This window comes from Aquarana catesbeiana, linkage group LG02 (genome assembly GCF_042186555.1).
Source record: "Aquarana catesbeiana isolate 2022-GZ linkage group LG02, ASM4218655v1, whole genome shotgun sequence".
Classification (NCBI taxonomy): Eukaryota; Metazoa; Chordata; class Amphibia; order Anura; family Ranidae; genus Aquarana; species Aquarana catesbeiana.
In genome coordinates, this window is record NC_133325.1 from 755,354,281 (window position 1) to 755,371,798 (window position 17,518).

Genomic DNA, 17,518 nt, shown 5'->3' on the forward strand with positions numbered 1-17,518 from the left:
CATAGTGTGCTATTTGTGCTTCTCATAGGGCTATATGGATACACAGTGCTTGAGTGAAGGGACATTGATCATCCCCTAGCTGTCATTACTGGGCAAATTTACATTCAGTGGATGGTTGATGCCTCACTTTACACTTGGCTTATATACACCTAAATCTAGGGTGAGTTGGTATAGTTGGGGTATATGTATAATTATTAGGGGACATACTGTATTTAGAATACATTCATATTCTTTCTTTAATTGACTTTTGTGCCCCACATATTTATTTTTAACGGGATTAGCCATATTTATCTTAGGGTGTATCTGTATTTGCCCCCCCCCCTATACAAGTACTTGGCCCAGCTTACCTTTTTACATTTATGGTAAGCTTGTGGAATTTTAGAGAGTGATTAAGTTGCTATATACTATACTTCACTGGAATGTGAATCTACCCTTGTTATGTTATCCAGGTCTGACCATTGGTGATGCCTGTCCTTATTCTGGTCCACTGTGGTCCCTTTCTAAGAAGACTTCATATAATTTTACTCCGAAGTTTGTAAATTTTCTCTATATACAGTATTTGTATGAAACATCATGTGCCCTATATTGTATGGCTAGGTTGCCATAAATACTGATTGGATGCCATATACTATACTTTGCTGGAATGTGAGCCAACCCTTGTTATGTCCAAGACTCTTGGACGTGCATCTTATAGAACATAATATACAGGGATATGAGAAATAATTATGTACACTAACACACACCAACATAGGTTGAACTGGATGGACTACTCTCTTTATTCAACCTTACCAACTATGTAACTATGTAGGTTTGGCAGTTGGTGGTTTCTGTTCCCCTTCCAGGCCCTGTGACCCTCAATGCATTCTCCTTATGGGCTCTCTGGAAGTGGAGTACATATGATTCTATTCCCTAGATTGTAATTTTTGCAATATTTTTCCTATACAGCATTTGTAAGTGAGTAACATCATGTGCCCTATATTTTATAGATACATGCAGGGCAGCCATCGGGAGGGGGGCAGCCCATACACATGTAGGGGGCCCGGGTGTCCCCAGGGGCCCAGGCCCCAACCGAGTTGCTGCTGCTATAGTAACTAGCAATTGCAAAAACAGGGCAGCCACCGAGTGAGCCGATGCAGCTCACTTGGGTCCAGGTGCAGGGGGAAAGTGGAGTGATATCATCTGCACTCCGCCTCTTCCTGCAGCCGATGCTGGTTGCAGTTCAGCTGTGTTGAAGAGCTGCACTGCGTGTAGCCTGCGGGACTGCTCAGTGCTCACTGTTGACTGGTCTGGAGACAAGTAGTTAGACATCACAATGGTAAATTGATTGACAATGTTGCTGGATGTGGGCCTGTGCTGTGGCTGTCTCTTTGTTGGATCGGGCTGTCTATTTGCTATATGGGGATTTCTCTGTTGTATTAGGCCATTTCTTAGCTAGATTGGGATGTCTCTTTGCTGGATGGGGATCTCTCTTTGCTGAATGTATGTGGCTATCTCTTTGCCTGATTGAAATTTATTTTTGCTGGACTGGACTGTCTCCTTGCTGAATATATGGGTCTGTCTATTTGCTGGATTGGGATGTCTCTTTTAATGGATTGGATTAATTTTCATATAGTAAGTTGTAAGAGTGTTAAAACAAAAGTGGGTGTACTGAAGCACCAGTGGGATGGCCAGTGAGGGGATTCAGTGGGCACTGGGGAATGCTAGTGGTCAGGCCCGGGGGGCCCAGGCCTATAGTTGTGTAAGGGGCCCAAAAACTTGTGGTGGCTGCCCTGGATACATGCAATGCATTAACTGTATGATCTACTTACTGGAAATGTATGAACGTTTTAGATTTACCTCCTTCATTTCCTGAAAAAATGGACTTTCGAAAATTTTTATATATTAACACAGTATCTCACAAAAGTGAGTACACCCCTCACATTTTTGTAAATATTTTATTATATCTTTTCATGTGACAACACTGAACACATTTACATTTTGCTACAATGTAGTCAGTGTACAGCTTGTATAAAAGTGTAAATTTGCTGTCCCCTCAAAATAACTCACACAGCCATTAATGTCTAAACTGCTGGCAAGAAAAGTGAGTACACCCCTAAGTGCAAATGTCCAAACTGGACCCAAACTGTAAATATTTTGTGTGGCCACTATTATTTTCCAGCACTGCCTTAACCCTATGGGCATGGAGTTCACTAGAGCTTCACAGGTTGCCACTGGAGTCCTCTTCCACTCCTCCATGACATCTCGGAGCTGTTGGATGTTAGAGACCTTGTGCTCCTCCACTTTCTGTTTGAGGATGCCCCACAGATGCTGAATAGGGTTTAGGTCTGGAGACATGCTTGGCCAGTCCATCACCTGTACCCTCAGCTTCTTTAGCAAGGCAGTGGTCATCTTGGATGTGTGTTTGGGGTCGTTATCATGTTGGAATACTGCCCTGCGGCCCAGCCTCCAAAGGGAGGGGATCATGCTCTGCTTCAGTATTCCATAATTAACTAACTCCCCTGTGCTGGCAGCACTTATGCAGCCCCAGACCATGACACTCCCACCACCATGCTTGACTGAAGGCAAGACACACTTGTCTTTGTACTCCTCACCTGGTTGCCGCCACACACGCTTGACACCATCTGAACCAAATAAATATATCTTGGTCTCATCAGAACACAGGACATGGTTCCAGTAATCCACGTCCTTAGTCTTCTTCTCCTGAGCAAACTGCAGGCTTTCTTGTGCATCATCTTCAGAAGAGGCTTCCTTTTGGAACGACAGCCATGCAGACCAATTTGATGCAGTGTGCGGCGTATAGTCTGAGAACTGACAGGCTGACCCCCCCCCCCCCACCCCCACCCCTTCAACCTCTGCAGCAATGCTGGTAGCACTTATACGTCTATTTCCCAAAGACAACCTCTGGATAGGACGTTGAGCACGTGCACCCAACTTCTTTGGTCGACCATGGCGAGGCCTGTTCTGAGTGGAACCTGTCCTGTTAAACTGCTGTATGGTGTTGGCCACCGTGCTGCAGCTCAGTTTCAGGGTCTTAGCAATCTTCTTATAGCCTAGGCCATCTTTATGTAGATCAACAATTCTTTTTTTCAGATCCTCAGAGAGTCCTTTGCCATGAGGTGCCATGTTGAACTTCCAGTGACCAGTATGAGAGAGTGAGAGCGATAACACCAAATTTAATACTCCTGCTCCTCATTCACACCTGAGACCTTGTAACACTAACGAGTTACATGACACCAAATTGGGAAAATGGCTAATTGGGCCCAATTTGGACATTATCACTTAGGGGTGTACTCACTTTTGTTGCCAGCTGTTTAGACATTAATGGCTGTGTGTTGAGTTATTTTGAGGGGACAGCAAATTTACACCGTTATACAAGCTACTACTTTACAGTGTAACAAAGTGTCATTTCTTCAGTGTTGTCACATGAAAAGATAATAAAATATTTACAAAAATGTGAGGGGTGTACTCACTTGTGTGAGATACTGATTATATATACACACACTTGTACTATTACCATATGCTAGATCAGCCTTTCTTAATGTTTTTACCCATAGGAACCCATAATATGTCAAGGTCTCAGGTAACTCCTGTTCAAACCAATCGATCAGGGGTCAGCGGTAAAAAAATTCACACTTAGGGCACTTCCACACTCGGGCAGGCGTTGGCAGTAAAGCACCGTTTTGCTGCTTGCAGGACTTTTTTTAATGTTAATCTTAATATTTTTAGCGCTATAGTGTCTGTAAAGCGTCTCAGTGTAAAAGCTGTCTTAGAAACAGCTAAAAAAAAAAAATCATTAGTGTCATGATGCTGGCTCTGCCAAGTGCCAATGGCCCTGGAGCTATGCAGCCCCATCGAATGGTATATGGAGGTATATTATTTTTTTACAGTATGTAATAGACATCATGGTTTTAGGTTGCTTTCTAATTAAAGTTGTGATTTTCTGTGACCCAAAGTATTTGTGTGTTGATCCACAAATGCAGGCCTCTTGAACCCATTGGGAAAGAGAGCCCTGACTGATGGGGGCATAACCAGGGCGGAGTATGGTGAATAGGGGTCACTGTGGATTGGTGGGGGGACGGGATGGGGTTGGGCCTGAGCTCACTAAGGTGATTGCCCCAGGGGATTCTGGGCCTTTGGTGAAGAAGAGTGGTAAGAGCTGCCCACCCTCCCGCCCTATTTATGGTTGGTACGTCACAGCTTGCTGCGGTTTTTGGTGACCTTGCCAGCAAAACATGGCGGTAAGAGGTACGCCCTTCATGCTAATTGGGAGATAGACAGCCGTCCGGCACTTATGGTAAGGACAGGCCCCTCAGTTATCTCCCTTTTCACCATTCGGAATGGAGTGCTCACAGTGCTACTGTGACTGGCACTGTGGAATGTTTAACTGTTATGTTCAAGTTGTTAAAGAGTTCAATTTAATAAAGCTGTGGCCTCGCCCTTTCCAACATGAATGGTGGTAAGTGGTCTTTATTGGATGGGAAGAAGGGGAAAGGTCTAAGTTTGGATGGATCATGGTATGGACCTGGGTTTATTGCACCTCAGCAGTCATGTTCTTATATGGTAGAGTGCCACGAAAGTGCTGGGTTTGTGGCTTCTACTTATATGTACTAGATCAGGGTCGGTCAACCAGGGTTCCTCCAGAAGTTGTTAGGGGTTTCCTCGAGCAAGGAACAATTTCTGATTTTCAGATAAGTTCCCACTGACACCATTGATACTTTTATCTATCTGTAAGGGGGTTATTCTTCCCGATGACCACAAGTGTAAGGAGCATTCTTCCCACTGACTATCACACTAATGTATCATGAGTTGTAGATGTAGTCATTTTTAACAGGGGTTCCCCGAGACTGCAAACTTATCAAGGGCTCCTCTGATTTGAAGAGGTTGAGAAAGACTGTCTTAGATTATAGGGATGTTGGTGTGAAGCTTGAGCAGTTGTACCCCAATATTTTTTTTTGGTATATTATACGCCAAACCAACAAAAAGCTTACTAGAGCCCTTCTATAGTATGTGGTAAACTTGAGCATTCCACTAAAAAGATTCACATATGCTTATCAGTTTTTAATAATACAGCACATCATTTGATAATTGTTTAAAATGTATTCCTTTATTAAGTATAAGAAAAAATACACATACTTTGTACAAAAAGAAAAAAAGGCTACACTGCTACACTAGAAACATGGGGAGTCACTTCCTCTTCCTGGTCCTAAATTTCTCCTCCAAATTGGTGGGGGGCTCCATGCCTGTACAAGGCTTCTCTGGTCTCTTCTCTTCTTCATGTTTCAGTATAGTTGGCCTAATGACATCAATATCACGACCTAGATGATCTATTATGTTGGAAACGGCAGTGGGCGGAGCATAGAAGTCAACTAAGAAATACCTAGAAAATAAGAAAAATGTTGATTCTAAGATAAATATAATTAGATAAGAACAAAGTACTATTCACTGCATATAGAGAAAACACAAGGCAGAGCAATGCAATAAAAGCGTATCTAAACTTAAATTAAAAAAAAAAAAAAAACACACTGCAGATTAGCAGTCCCATGATGTGGTGACCAAATTCATTTTATTTTTTCAAACTTGTTTTCCCTTTATTTTCACCTAGTGATTCTGCCACTAACACACTAACTGATTTTTAGAGTTTATATATATTTTAAGTGTGACACAGATTTTTTATTATAGCCCATTCACACCATTGCCTCTGGCACATTCTATTTATGTACACTATACCGTACATTACCATGTGTTGCAGCTGATTCGTTTGAATAGACCACAAATGCATCAGAGAAAAAAAAAAAAAAGAGCCTCCTCCCATTTTTTGAAATGCAGCGCACTCCAACTTACATACATGTTTCATCTTGCATTGCGGTCCACTGCAATGCAGGATGAAACTTCATAAAACATTGCAGATATGTTATGAAGTTGTGTTGGGTGCCAGAGTGAAAAACCTCCAGGAAACCTTTAGGACAGTTTTTTTTTTAGTTTTTGCTTTTTAAACAGAGTATCAAAACCCCCTTGGGGGTATGGGGACCAAATGAAGATGGGTATGGAACTAAATATCAATGCTGAGAAATACAGGCAAATACTTATCCATAATGCCATACCATCAGGGAGGTGTGTAATTGGCCTCAAATTTATTCTGCAGCAGGACAACTACCCCAAACATATAGCCAATGTCATTAAGAACTATCTTCTGTGTAAAGAAGAACAAGGAGTCCTGGAAGTGATGGTTGGCCTCTACAGAGCCCTGATCTCAACATCATCGAGTCTGTCTGGGATCACATGGAGAGACAGAAGGATTTGAGGCAGCCGACATCCACAGAAGATCCGTGGTTGGTTGTCCAAGATGTCTGGAACAACATACCTATCGCCTACCTTTCTTCAAAAGCTGCGTGTAAGTGTACAGTGGGGAAAATAATTATTTGATCCCCTGCAGATTTTGTACGTTTGCACACTTACAAAGACATGAGGAATCTAGAATTGTTATCATAAGTGTACATTAACTGATAGAGACAGAATATCAACCAAAAATCAAGAAAAAAACACGATACAAAATGTTATAAATGGAGTTACAGTTCAGTGAGTAAAATAAGTATTTGATCCCCAAGCAAAACATGACTTAGTACTTGTGGGATATTTTTGAGAATAGTTTCAGATAACAGAGCTTAAAGCTAGGCATAAAAAAGTACCATCATCCCCCTCCCCCTTTCCTTCCCCCCACTTTTTTTTCCCCCCTTCCCTTTCTCCCCCATTCCCCCCCTTTCTTCTCCCAAACCCCCCCCACTATTTTTACCTTTCCTTTTTCACAAAACCTCACCCTCTCCCCCCCTTTCCTCCCACCACTAATAACAGCCTCCCCCCCTTTCTTCCTTGCAGTCCCCCTTCACTTTCTTTTTCCCCTTTTTCTTTTCTTTTCCCTTCCTTACTTCCCCTCTTTTTTTCTTTCCCTTCCTGGTGCACTATACAATCTTTTATGGTTATCACTTACAAAAACTTGGAAAAAAAAACTTACAAAATCTGCAGGGGATCAAATAATTATTTAACCCCAACGTATCTAGAAGAACTGATGCTGTTTTGAAGGCAAAAGGGTGGTCACACCAAAATATTTATTTGAGTTGGATTTCTCTTCTGTTCATTTACTTTCCATTTTTGTTAAATGATAAAAATAAACTGTTAACACTTTTTCTATTTATGAAAGCATTCCTAATTTACATTTTTTTCACACCTGCCTAAAACGTTTGTACAGCACTGTATATAAAAAATATACATACAGGCACGCAGCACGCTAAAAAAAAAATAAATAAAATGGTGACCAGTCTAGGCGCGAAGCATGTATGATGGTTTTTTCTTTATTTTAATTAAAGCAGAGGCTCATTTAATGAAGCTGTAACACTCATTATTTTCAGTAAGTGCTAAAAAATTTTTTATGGCTTAACAGACTAATTACTAATGCAAATAACACGTGTTTAGACTTTGTGAATTGAGCTTCCCTGACTAATAGCTGGAGGGTAATAATGAGGCATGAAACCTCAAACATTTACTGACACAAGAATCAGTTGGATCCTCCTCGATTTCGCAGCTTCCTGCTTCACTTTCATTCAAATATTAAACTGAAAATCTGCAGGTACTGTAGATCTTTAAACATGCACTGCATGCAATATGACCTGAGAATCAAAGGTTTAAAAAAAAAAAAAAAAAAAAAAACAACACAACACAAAAAAAAAATACTTTTCAGAATGATATACAATTTTAAGTGTTAACAGTAATGTCCCTTTCACAATGGGCTGTCTGTTTTTGACAGACTCCGCTTGCTCAGCAGGGATCGGGTCCGTTTCCGCTCACTGTGCAGGGACAGAACTGTCAGAGCCCCGCTCTCCTCTATGGGGGATCGGATGAAAACGGACCGTTTGTCCGTTTTCATCCGATCGACGGATGGAAAATAGGGTTTCCATCCGTCTGCATTTAGCGGATCGGATGTCACCGGACATGTCATCGCTCCATAGAACTGTATGGAGCGTTCATTCAGGTCCGCCTAGAAAACTGACAGGCGCATGTGTGAAAGGGGCCTTAATGTCTCTTTTTTTGCTCCCTTTGGTCTGTTAACACAAAGCTGAACTTAAAAACTGCACTTTCCTTTCTTTCAAAAGTGCCCCCCTAAGGTTCTGAACCTTAACCCCCACTACCATCTTTTTTTTTTTCTTATGGTCTCCATTTCCCATTCTGCCAATCAAAGGGTTTTATCATTTCTGTTCAACAAGTGCACCAAAAAAACATAAAAAAATATAAAAAAACAAAAAACTTATGAGCTGATAACCTTCTGTACTGTCTGCCTCTGCTTGGTTTCCTGCTATCACTGTACACTCAAGGACACCTGGAAAAAGAGGGAGGCGTTATGTAGTCCTACCAGACTCCCTGTCCTAGGGTGACACTACTTTTCAGTACAGTTGCCACCTTAGGACAGGAAAGTTGGTTAAAAGCAGGACTGCCAGGTTAAAAAAAAAAAAAAAAAAAAAAACACCACGAGAAAAGAAAACGAAAGTATCATTAAACAGGTTTTATAATATCTGTTTGATAAGTGAATAAAATACAGCAGTTGATCCTGACAGAAATTCAGAGAGCATGTAACTTTCTGTACACTCTGCATAAGCTGCACTGAAAATCCTGAGTTGTGTTATTAACAATCTACAGACCACCATCCTGTCTACTCATCTTCGTAGGGAAGGTGTTCTGAGGTTCGGATGTGAACTGGGCAGGGCTGAAAACACAACAGTGGTCCTGAACTGGTACAAGCAGCCTGGAGTGACAAAGCTGTTTCTCTCTTAGGGTGACAACACTCATTCACTGTACTGTATATGAAGAAAGAAGCGGATTTACTAAAACTGGAGACTGCAAAATCTGGTGCAGGTCTGCATAGAAATCAGCTTCTAGGTTTTTTTTTGTCGAAGCTTAACTGGACAAGCTGAAGTTAGAAGCTGATTGGCTACCATGCACAGCTGAACCAGATTTTGCACTGTCCAGTTTTAGTAAATCAACACCATTGCGTCTTACTGGTAGGATCACTAGGTGAAATAAATTAACAAAAAAAAGCTGGAAAAAAAGAAGTGAAATCAGACACACACACATACATATCTTTTGTTTTTTCCTGTAGTTATACTTTAAGAACTGGCCAACAGGATAGTGAAGATGTCGCTCTCAATACACAAACAATTCAGTTTGTTGCACTTCTTTATGAACGATATGCTGGGTCAGGCAACTAAATAGCGTAACAGCGACCGACCGAGTGACAGGTCCACTTTATATTCAGCCTTAGAATAAAAAGGGCCATTTGTGGGAAAGCGCTAAGCTTGAATAAATATTGTAAATCTCTGACGATATTTGGACAAATCTTCTTATCTAAATCTATATTCTGTCTTCTTACCCAGGCTGACAGCTAAAGCCATTTAGGCGAGGAGACACACGGCACACTATGGGCAGGGAACACAGCTCTGCCCGCAGCCGCAATGCCAGGAAACTGCAATGCCTCATTCCTCTTAGAAGCCGTGTCAGAGCTGCGGCAGCTGGTAACACAAAGACACTGGAAATTTCCACTACGAGGAGAGAGGTGGGCGAGGGGCGGTGGGGAAGTGAGCTGGCCCCTGTGCTCCCTCTCTCACCCAGCCTGTCTGTGTGCCTTTCCCACCGTTCTGAGCCTTGGATGGCAACATTCTAGGCAAGAGGAGGAGTATGGGAGGCGTAGTTCCAGCATCCTTTCCAGCAGCAGCTCAACAGACAAGCAAATAAAGGGTGGCTAGTGTAAGTGTGGGGCAACCGATGACAAAAGAGAGCAGAGGTTAAAAAACAAAAATAAAAAAAATCAATGTGAGGCATCCGATTACCTGTCACATTGCCAGCTTCTTATATTTTCAAGTAAACCTAAAGTCAAAAAACAATCTACAGTTCCCCTGCTACAAGTAAGAGTAAAGAGACCCATTTCCAGACCATTCATTTCAAGAATATTATATTCTGAAGATTTTATGTATTTTATGCATTCATTTACCTAAAGGAGCCTTTTTTCTTGTCTAGACATTCAAAAACCTGAGACCTCCTAACATCAGGTATCCCCATCAAAGTGCCCCCTTACATCAGGTGTTCCCTTAGATCAGATGCCCCCATCAGCGTCCCCTTTATATTGAGTGTTCCCATCATGGCTTCCCCTTACATCCAGTGCCCCACTACAGTACCCCCTTATATCAGGTGTCCCCATCAGAGTGCTTCCTTGCATTAGGTGTCCCCATCAGAGTGCTTCCTTGCATTAGGTGTCCCCATCAGAGTTCTTCCTTGCATCATGTCCCCATCAGAGTGCTTCCTTACATCAGGTGTCCCTGTCAGAGTGCTCCCTTACAACAGAGTACTCACTCACAGAGTACACACTCACAGGTGTTCCTATCAGTGTCCCCATCAGAGTGCAACCTTGCATCAGGTGTCCCCATCAGCGTGCTTCCTTGCATCAGGTGTCCCCATCAGAGTGCTTCCTTGCATCAGGTGTCCCCATCAGAGTGCTTCCTTGCATCAGGTGTCCCCATCAGAGTGCTTCCTTGCATCAGGTGTCCGCATCAGCGTGCTTCCTTGCATCAGGTGTCCCCATCAGAGTGCCTCCTTACATCCGGTGTCTCCATCAGAGTGCCTCCTTACATCCGGTGTCTCCATCAGAGTGCCTCCTTACATCCGGTGTCTCCATCAGAGTGCCTCCTTACATCCGGTGTTTCCATCAGAGTACCTCCTTACATCCGGTGTCTCCATCAGAGTGCCTCCTTACATCCGGTGTCCCCATCAGAGTGCCTCCTTACATCAGGTGTCCCCATCAGAGTGCTCCCTTACAACAGAGTACTCACTTACATCAGGTGTTCCCATCAGAGTGCTCCCTTACAACAGAGTACTCACTTACATCTGGTGTTCCCATCAGTGTCCCCATCAGAGTGCAACTTTGCATCAGGTGTCCCCATAAGAGTGTCCCCTTTATCAGGTGTTCCCATCAGAGTGACCGCTTACATTAGGTGACCCCCTCAGGGTGTCCTCCTACTTCTGGTGATCCCAGCAGAGTGTCCCCTGACATCAGGTGTCCCCATCAGAGTGCCCCGTCACAATGTGTGTCCCCTTCACTAGAAATAAAAAGAATAAATCTCTCCAAATGTCAAAATCATATTTTTATGAAGGGGGTGGATTAGACTGTCTGTTTTTATTGCTGTCTGTGAAACTCCATTTGTTTATGGGTGTCACAAGGTCAGGAAGTGAAGGAACATCTCCCAATGGGGGTCATCAACAGAAATAAAAAGCCAACAGATTTTAATTCTTCTCCACTGTATAAAAAAAAAAAAAATTAAAAAACAAAAATAAATTGTAGTTGTGCTTTAAGAACAAGGGAGCTTAAAGGTAGTATTTCTAATGTATTGATGTTCCCTAGTAACAGCCAGAGGATCAGATGTTGACAAATAGGCTGGATGATGGAAACAGTGGTCACAGGAGGGATTGGTCAATCAGCGTATGTGCTCTTTCTACTTAGCCAGGCCAGCTCAGGTGTAAATCTGCAGATCTGGAGATACTGTTGGTAATGTTCACTCCTTTCATAGGGGTTGATTTACTAAAGGTGGAGAGTGCAAAATCTGGTGCAACTGTGCATGATAGCCAATTAACTTCTAACTTCAGCTTGTTCAATTAAGCTTTGACAAAAAAAAAACAAACTGGAAGCTAATTGGTTTCTATGCAGAGCTGCACCAGATTTTGCACGCATCAGTTTTAGTAAATCAATTTCATAGTGTCAGTCCTATACCCAAGTGGCAGTATGAAGAACTCCCTTGGCCATTGATCAGGGTCATACCTGCCTTGGAAATTGGCAGTTGTAATACAGAAATCTGAATCTAATTCTTGGCAGTTGGGCAATAAAAACTGCTCCGCTTTTATTTTGGATGTTATCAGTTTAACGGCTTACGTAACAGATTGAATCCCATGTGCCCCTTTAAAACAGATCAGGAGCAGGGATGAGCTATGGTATAGGTGAACCCATGGAAAATGGTCACATGGTAGCAGGCTGTGCGCCCAATCAGCTGTGGCCATTGGATTTCCCACCCAGCAGCTGCACACAACAAGACAGTAATACTGATGACATCATTGACCTATATGGCTCTACAGATTACTCTACTCACTGCACATGATCTGTGGAGGGGAATGGGGTGGTTGTTGTTGCAGTCTATCCCCGATGAGCTGTTGTGAATGCTCGTCATCAGGGGGCTGGCCACAAGAACTCAGAAGATACAGCCTACTCTCAACAATGTCATAGAAGAAGATGGTGGAGCAGGACTGGGTGTAAGGCCCCTTTCACACGGGTGACTCCATTAAGGGGAATCCGGCTGCTCAGTGGGGGATCGCTCTGCCGATTCCCACTAAGCAGGCGGATGACAGGAGTCTGCTTTGGGTTTAACCCTCGTAGACAGTAAGGGGGGGGGGGCACTGTCCATCCCACTGCCCCATAGGGGAGAGCGGGACAGTGTCTGTGTCTGCTCTGCATAGCGGAGCGGACACAGTCCTGCTCTCCTCCATGGGGCAATCGGATGGAAATGGATCACCTGCCCATTTCCTTCCAATGCCATCCGATCGATGGATTGGGAATAGGACCACCATCTGTATGTTCTTGGTGGACAGGATCGGATCGGATGGAGGCGGGTGTCAGCGGACATGTGTCTGCTGACATCCGCCGCTCCATAGAAGAGACTGGAGGGTCCAATCAAGTCCACCTGAAAAACTGATAGGCGGACCTGATCAGACAGTCCATGTTAAAGGCGCCTAAAGCAGTGGAGTGCCATATCCTTGCCTCTCCACTGCTTTATATAACCAGTCTACACCTGAGCCAGGCAAGCTCAGATGTAAACCAGTAGATCTGGAGACATTTGACACTTTCACTCCTTTTGGTCACATATCCAGGTGGCTTTATGAAGGCCTCCCTTTATTGTCCTTTAACCACCAATCAGGTTCAAACCTGCCATGGAAATTGGAAATTGACAGTTGCAATGGAGAAACAGGAGTTAAATTCTTGGCAGTTGGGCAATAAAAAGGTCTTTGCTTTCATTTTGGATGGTACCCATTCAATTACTTCTTTTAAAAACGTAAACTCCCATGTGCCTCTTTAAAACAGATCGGGAGCAAGGATGAGCTACAGTACAGGTAAACCCGAGGAAAATTGTGACACAATAGCAGACCGTGGGCCTAATCAGCCATTGGATTCCCCATCCAGCAGCCGCATGCAACAAAAGGGTTGGAGATTCTGGTGACATCATTGAACTAATATGGATTTACTGGGTACTCTAACACACTGGGGAGCTTGTCTCTTTAAAGTTCTTGCAACCTTCCCCTGATGATGTGCCGCAGTACATGGGTGTCATCAGGGGCACCCGTCTTTAGAGAAGAAGATGGCAGCATGAGGCGGGGTGTGAGCTCAGTGGAGCTCCAGATCCCTAGAGAACACCTCTGGATTGTTGGACATATCAGTATAACTTTTTTGTGAATAACCCAGTAAAAAAGGTAAAGAGGGATGAAGTTCCTCTTTAAGGGGTAATTTCTGATTGCCAGCTAATTCAGCTCTTAGCATTGTTTCACTAAAAAAAAAATCTCCTTAATTATAGGATTACATCAGCAGAGTTGAAGAGTTGCCAACAGCTAACAATCAGACTTCAGCTGTTCTGGTGGGTTGGGAATTTATTTCATTACTGTCTTACTATACAAGCCCGGAATGCCAGCGTTTGCTATTGTCCTGAGATATGACAGTGCTCCCCCCCCCTTACTGTAAACAAGGGTTAAACCCAAAGCAGACACCCCTTTGCACCCCGTAATACACTTCTGATCAGCTGGCTTCATGACATCGACAGTTGCCAAGTAACCTCCAGGGATACCCACTGAGGTGGTCTTACATCTCAGCACGAACAGAGACTTTAGCAACTAACAAGATGTGACAACGAATAACTTACAAAAGGGGATAACAATGTGCTAACTAAATCCATCTGGCCTGGATAAACGAAAATGTAAACATCATAAAAGGATCCATGACTTGGTTTTGGTGCTTGCCCAGTTCACAGAGACACATGATATTGTATACTTAAACAGTGCATCTTGCTCTGACCCATCTAAGCATCTTACTCACTTTTCATTTTAAACATAAACAATTAGAATTTTTCTTTGATCTACAACCCAACAAAAAAATCTAAGTTAAGTGGTTAGTTCACCTTTTCCAAAAACTGCCTATGCAGGTAAGGGGTGCTGGTAGGTAAACTGTGCAGCTTTTACCAAATTTGAATAATAACCTTGGTTATAGGTGAAGGTCATTTACATACCTACCAAAGCCTGGCCAAAATAGACCAGGGATGTTATCATCCTGTCCTGCCTTGTTGCAAGGATTTTGCCCAGACACTCCCAGCCATTACTGCCCACCCCACCATCATAGGAGCAAGCTCAAACCCCCACGCATGTGCTCTCTATCCCCCAGTGTAGTAGCTCTAAACTCAGAAATGCTGCGACACAGATAGGAGTGAGCTATAATGAAGGGGGTAAGCAGTAACAACCGGAAGTGCCTTAGCAACGTCCTAGCAACAAGGTAGCATTGGGGATTGCCATCCCTGGAAGTTTTTTAACCAGGCCTCTGGAGGTACAGTGGATATAAAAAGTCTACACACCCCTGCTAAAATGTCAGGTTTCTGTGATGTAAAAAAAAAAAAAAAAAAATGAGACATAGATAAATCATTTCGCAACTTTTTCCACCTTTAATGTGACCTATAAACTATATAACTCAATTAGAAAACAAACTGAAAAAACGAAAATAATGTGTTTGCATAAGTGTGCACACCCTCTTATAACTGGGGTTGTAGCTGTGTTCAGAATTAAGCAATCACATTCAAACTCATGTTAAATAGGAGTTAGTACACACCTGCCATCATTTAAAGTGTCTCCGACTAAACCCCAAATATAGTTCAGCTGTTCTACTAGGTCTTTCCTGACATTTTCTTAGTCGCATCCTACAGCAAAAGCCATGGTCCGCATACAGCTTGTTGTTAAAAGGTATCAGTCAGGAGAAGGGTACAAAAGAATTTCCAAGGCATTAGATATACCATGGAATCATCATCAAGTGGAGAAAATATGGCACAACAGTGACATTACCAAGACCTGGATGTCCCTCCAAAACTGATGAAAAGACATGAAGAAAACTGGTCAGGGAGGCTGCCAAGAGGCCTACAGCAACATTAAAGAAGCTGCAGGAATATCTGGCAAGTACTGGCTGTGTGGTACATGTGACAACAATCTCCTGTATTCTTCATATGTCTGGGCTATGGGGTAGAGTGGCAAGACAGAAGCCTTTTCTTACAAAGAAAAATAACCTAGCCCGGCTAAATTTTGCAAAAAACACATCTTGAGTCTCCCAAAAGCATGTGGTAAAATGTGTTATGGTCTGATGAAACCAAAGTTGAACTTTTTGGCCATAATTCCAAAAGATATATGTTTGGTGCAAAAACAACACTGCACATCACCAAAAGAACACCATACCCACTGTGAAGCATGGTGCAGCATCATGCTTTGGGGCTGTTTTTCTTCAACTGGAACAAGGGCCTTAGTCAAGGTAGAGGGAATTATGAACAGCTCCAAATACCAGTCAATATATTGGCACAAAAACCTTCAGGCTTCTGCTAGAAAGCTGAACATGAAGAGGAACTTCATTTTTCAGCAGGACAATGACCCGAAGTATACATCCAAATCAACAAAGGAATGGCTTCACTAGAGACAGATTAAAGTTTTGGAATGGCCCAGCCAGAGCCCAGACCAGAACCCCATTTGAAAATCTTTGGGGTGATCTGAATAGGGCTGTGCACAGGAGATTCAATCACAAATTGGACAAATTTGGAGTATTTTTGCAAAGAAGAGTGGGCAAATATTGCCAAGTCAAGATGTGCCATGCTGATAGACTCATACCCAAAAAGACTGAGTGCTGTAATAAAATCAAAAGGTACGTCAACAAAAGTATTAGTTTAAGGGTGTGCACACTTATGCAACTATATTAATTTTATTTTTTATTTTTATTTGCCTCCACCAAAAAGATTTTAGTTTGTTACTCAACTGAGTTTGTCTCATTTTTTACATCACAGAAACCTGACATTTTAACAGGGGTGTAAATGGAAATAGTAATGTGGCGCTTACTCAAAATGGCATAACAACCATACTAAAATGATATATCTTAGGGAGTTCCAAAAGGGATAAATCCAAAGGAATAATGTATCCTTAAATTATTCTCTCCCCACATTGTATAGCCAGAGATTAAAAATCCAGTGCTATAACAATAAATGAATGACCATCCCAAAGCAATGTGTGATGATAACCACAAGAAATAAATAACAGACTAGCCTGTCGCTCCCAAACACAACCCAATTCAATGCTGGATCAAGACTAAGGATGAGCTCCGGCGTGTTCGCCCACTCCACGTGCCGAGCCCACCAGGAAGTCGGCACGGCGCTGCGCTAATCACAGGCAGTGATTTCCTGATCTGTGCAGCCGCACATCGGGAAAATGTCTCACTGCCTGTGATTAGCGCCGTGCCGACTTCCTGGCGGGCTCAGCACATGGAGTGTGCGAACACGCCCGAGCTCATCCTTAATCAAGACCAATGCAGTACGACAGTAAAAGAATGATACAGCAAGACAGTGAAGGGTAAAGGGATCACAGGAAGGTCATCAAAAATAAATAGATAACTGTGTGGAGATATAAAATACACTCTAAATTAATATTAATGCAAAAATACAAATAAATTCATTTAAAAAAAAAGTGTATTTTTTTTCCAAAACAAAAGTACGCTTGTAAGACTGCTGCGCAAATACGGTGTGGCAGAAAGTATTGCAATGACCACCATTTTATTCTCTAGCATGCTAGAAAAAAATGTATAATGTTTGGGGGTTCTAAGAAATTTTCTAGCAAAAAAAAATGTTTTTTTAACTTGCAAACAAATCTCAAATATACTGGAGCTTGCATGTTACGTAAAGGTTGTTTTTTTTTTTTTTTTTAAAGAACAAACAGGTTATACTTTTCTGCTCTGTGGGTGCCCCAGCAGCGCTCCTGGTTCCTCTTCTTCATCGGGTGCCGCCATGGAGAGCTGCCTTCCATGAGGGCACCCGTGCAGGTGCGCTCACGAGTTCCGCTGCTGCAGCCAGCGACACAAACAGCAGGACTCGGCCCCGCCCCCGGCTCCCATGTCACTGGACTTGATTGACAGCAGCGGAAGCCAATGGCTTCTGCTGCTATCAATCTATCCTATGAGGACTCGAGACAGCAGCTGGAGCTGCTGGGCTCGTGCTTGCGCTGGAACGATCGGGTTCATGTAAGAAAAAGGGGGGGTCTGGGGGGCAACTGAAGCCCAGAAGGTTCTTCACCTTAATGCATTAAGGTGAAAAACCATGAGACTTTACAACCCCTTTAACCCTTTACTGCAGGTTACCATCAGTCCTTTAAGGGGTTCTTT

The 17,518-nt window shown here is 42.9% G+C and overlaps 1 protein-coding gene across 1 annotated transcript in view; it reads right to left on the minus strand.

Moving 5' to 3' along the window:
• Positions 1–5,077: 5,077 nt before the first annotated feature.
• The window catches only part of MRPS6 (mitochondrial ribosomal protein S6), an 86,185-nt gene continuing 73,744 nt past the window's right edge, over positions 5,078–17,518 (minus strand). The window contains exon 3 of the mRNA XM_073617181.1: positions 5,078–5,377. Coding sequence (XP_073473282.1) covers positions 5,185–5,377 — 193 coding nt within the window. The 3' untranslated portion in view covers positions 5,078–5,184. The remainder of the gene's footprint in view (positions 5,378–17,518) is intronic.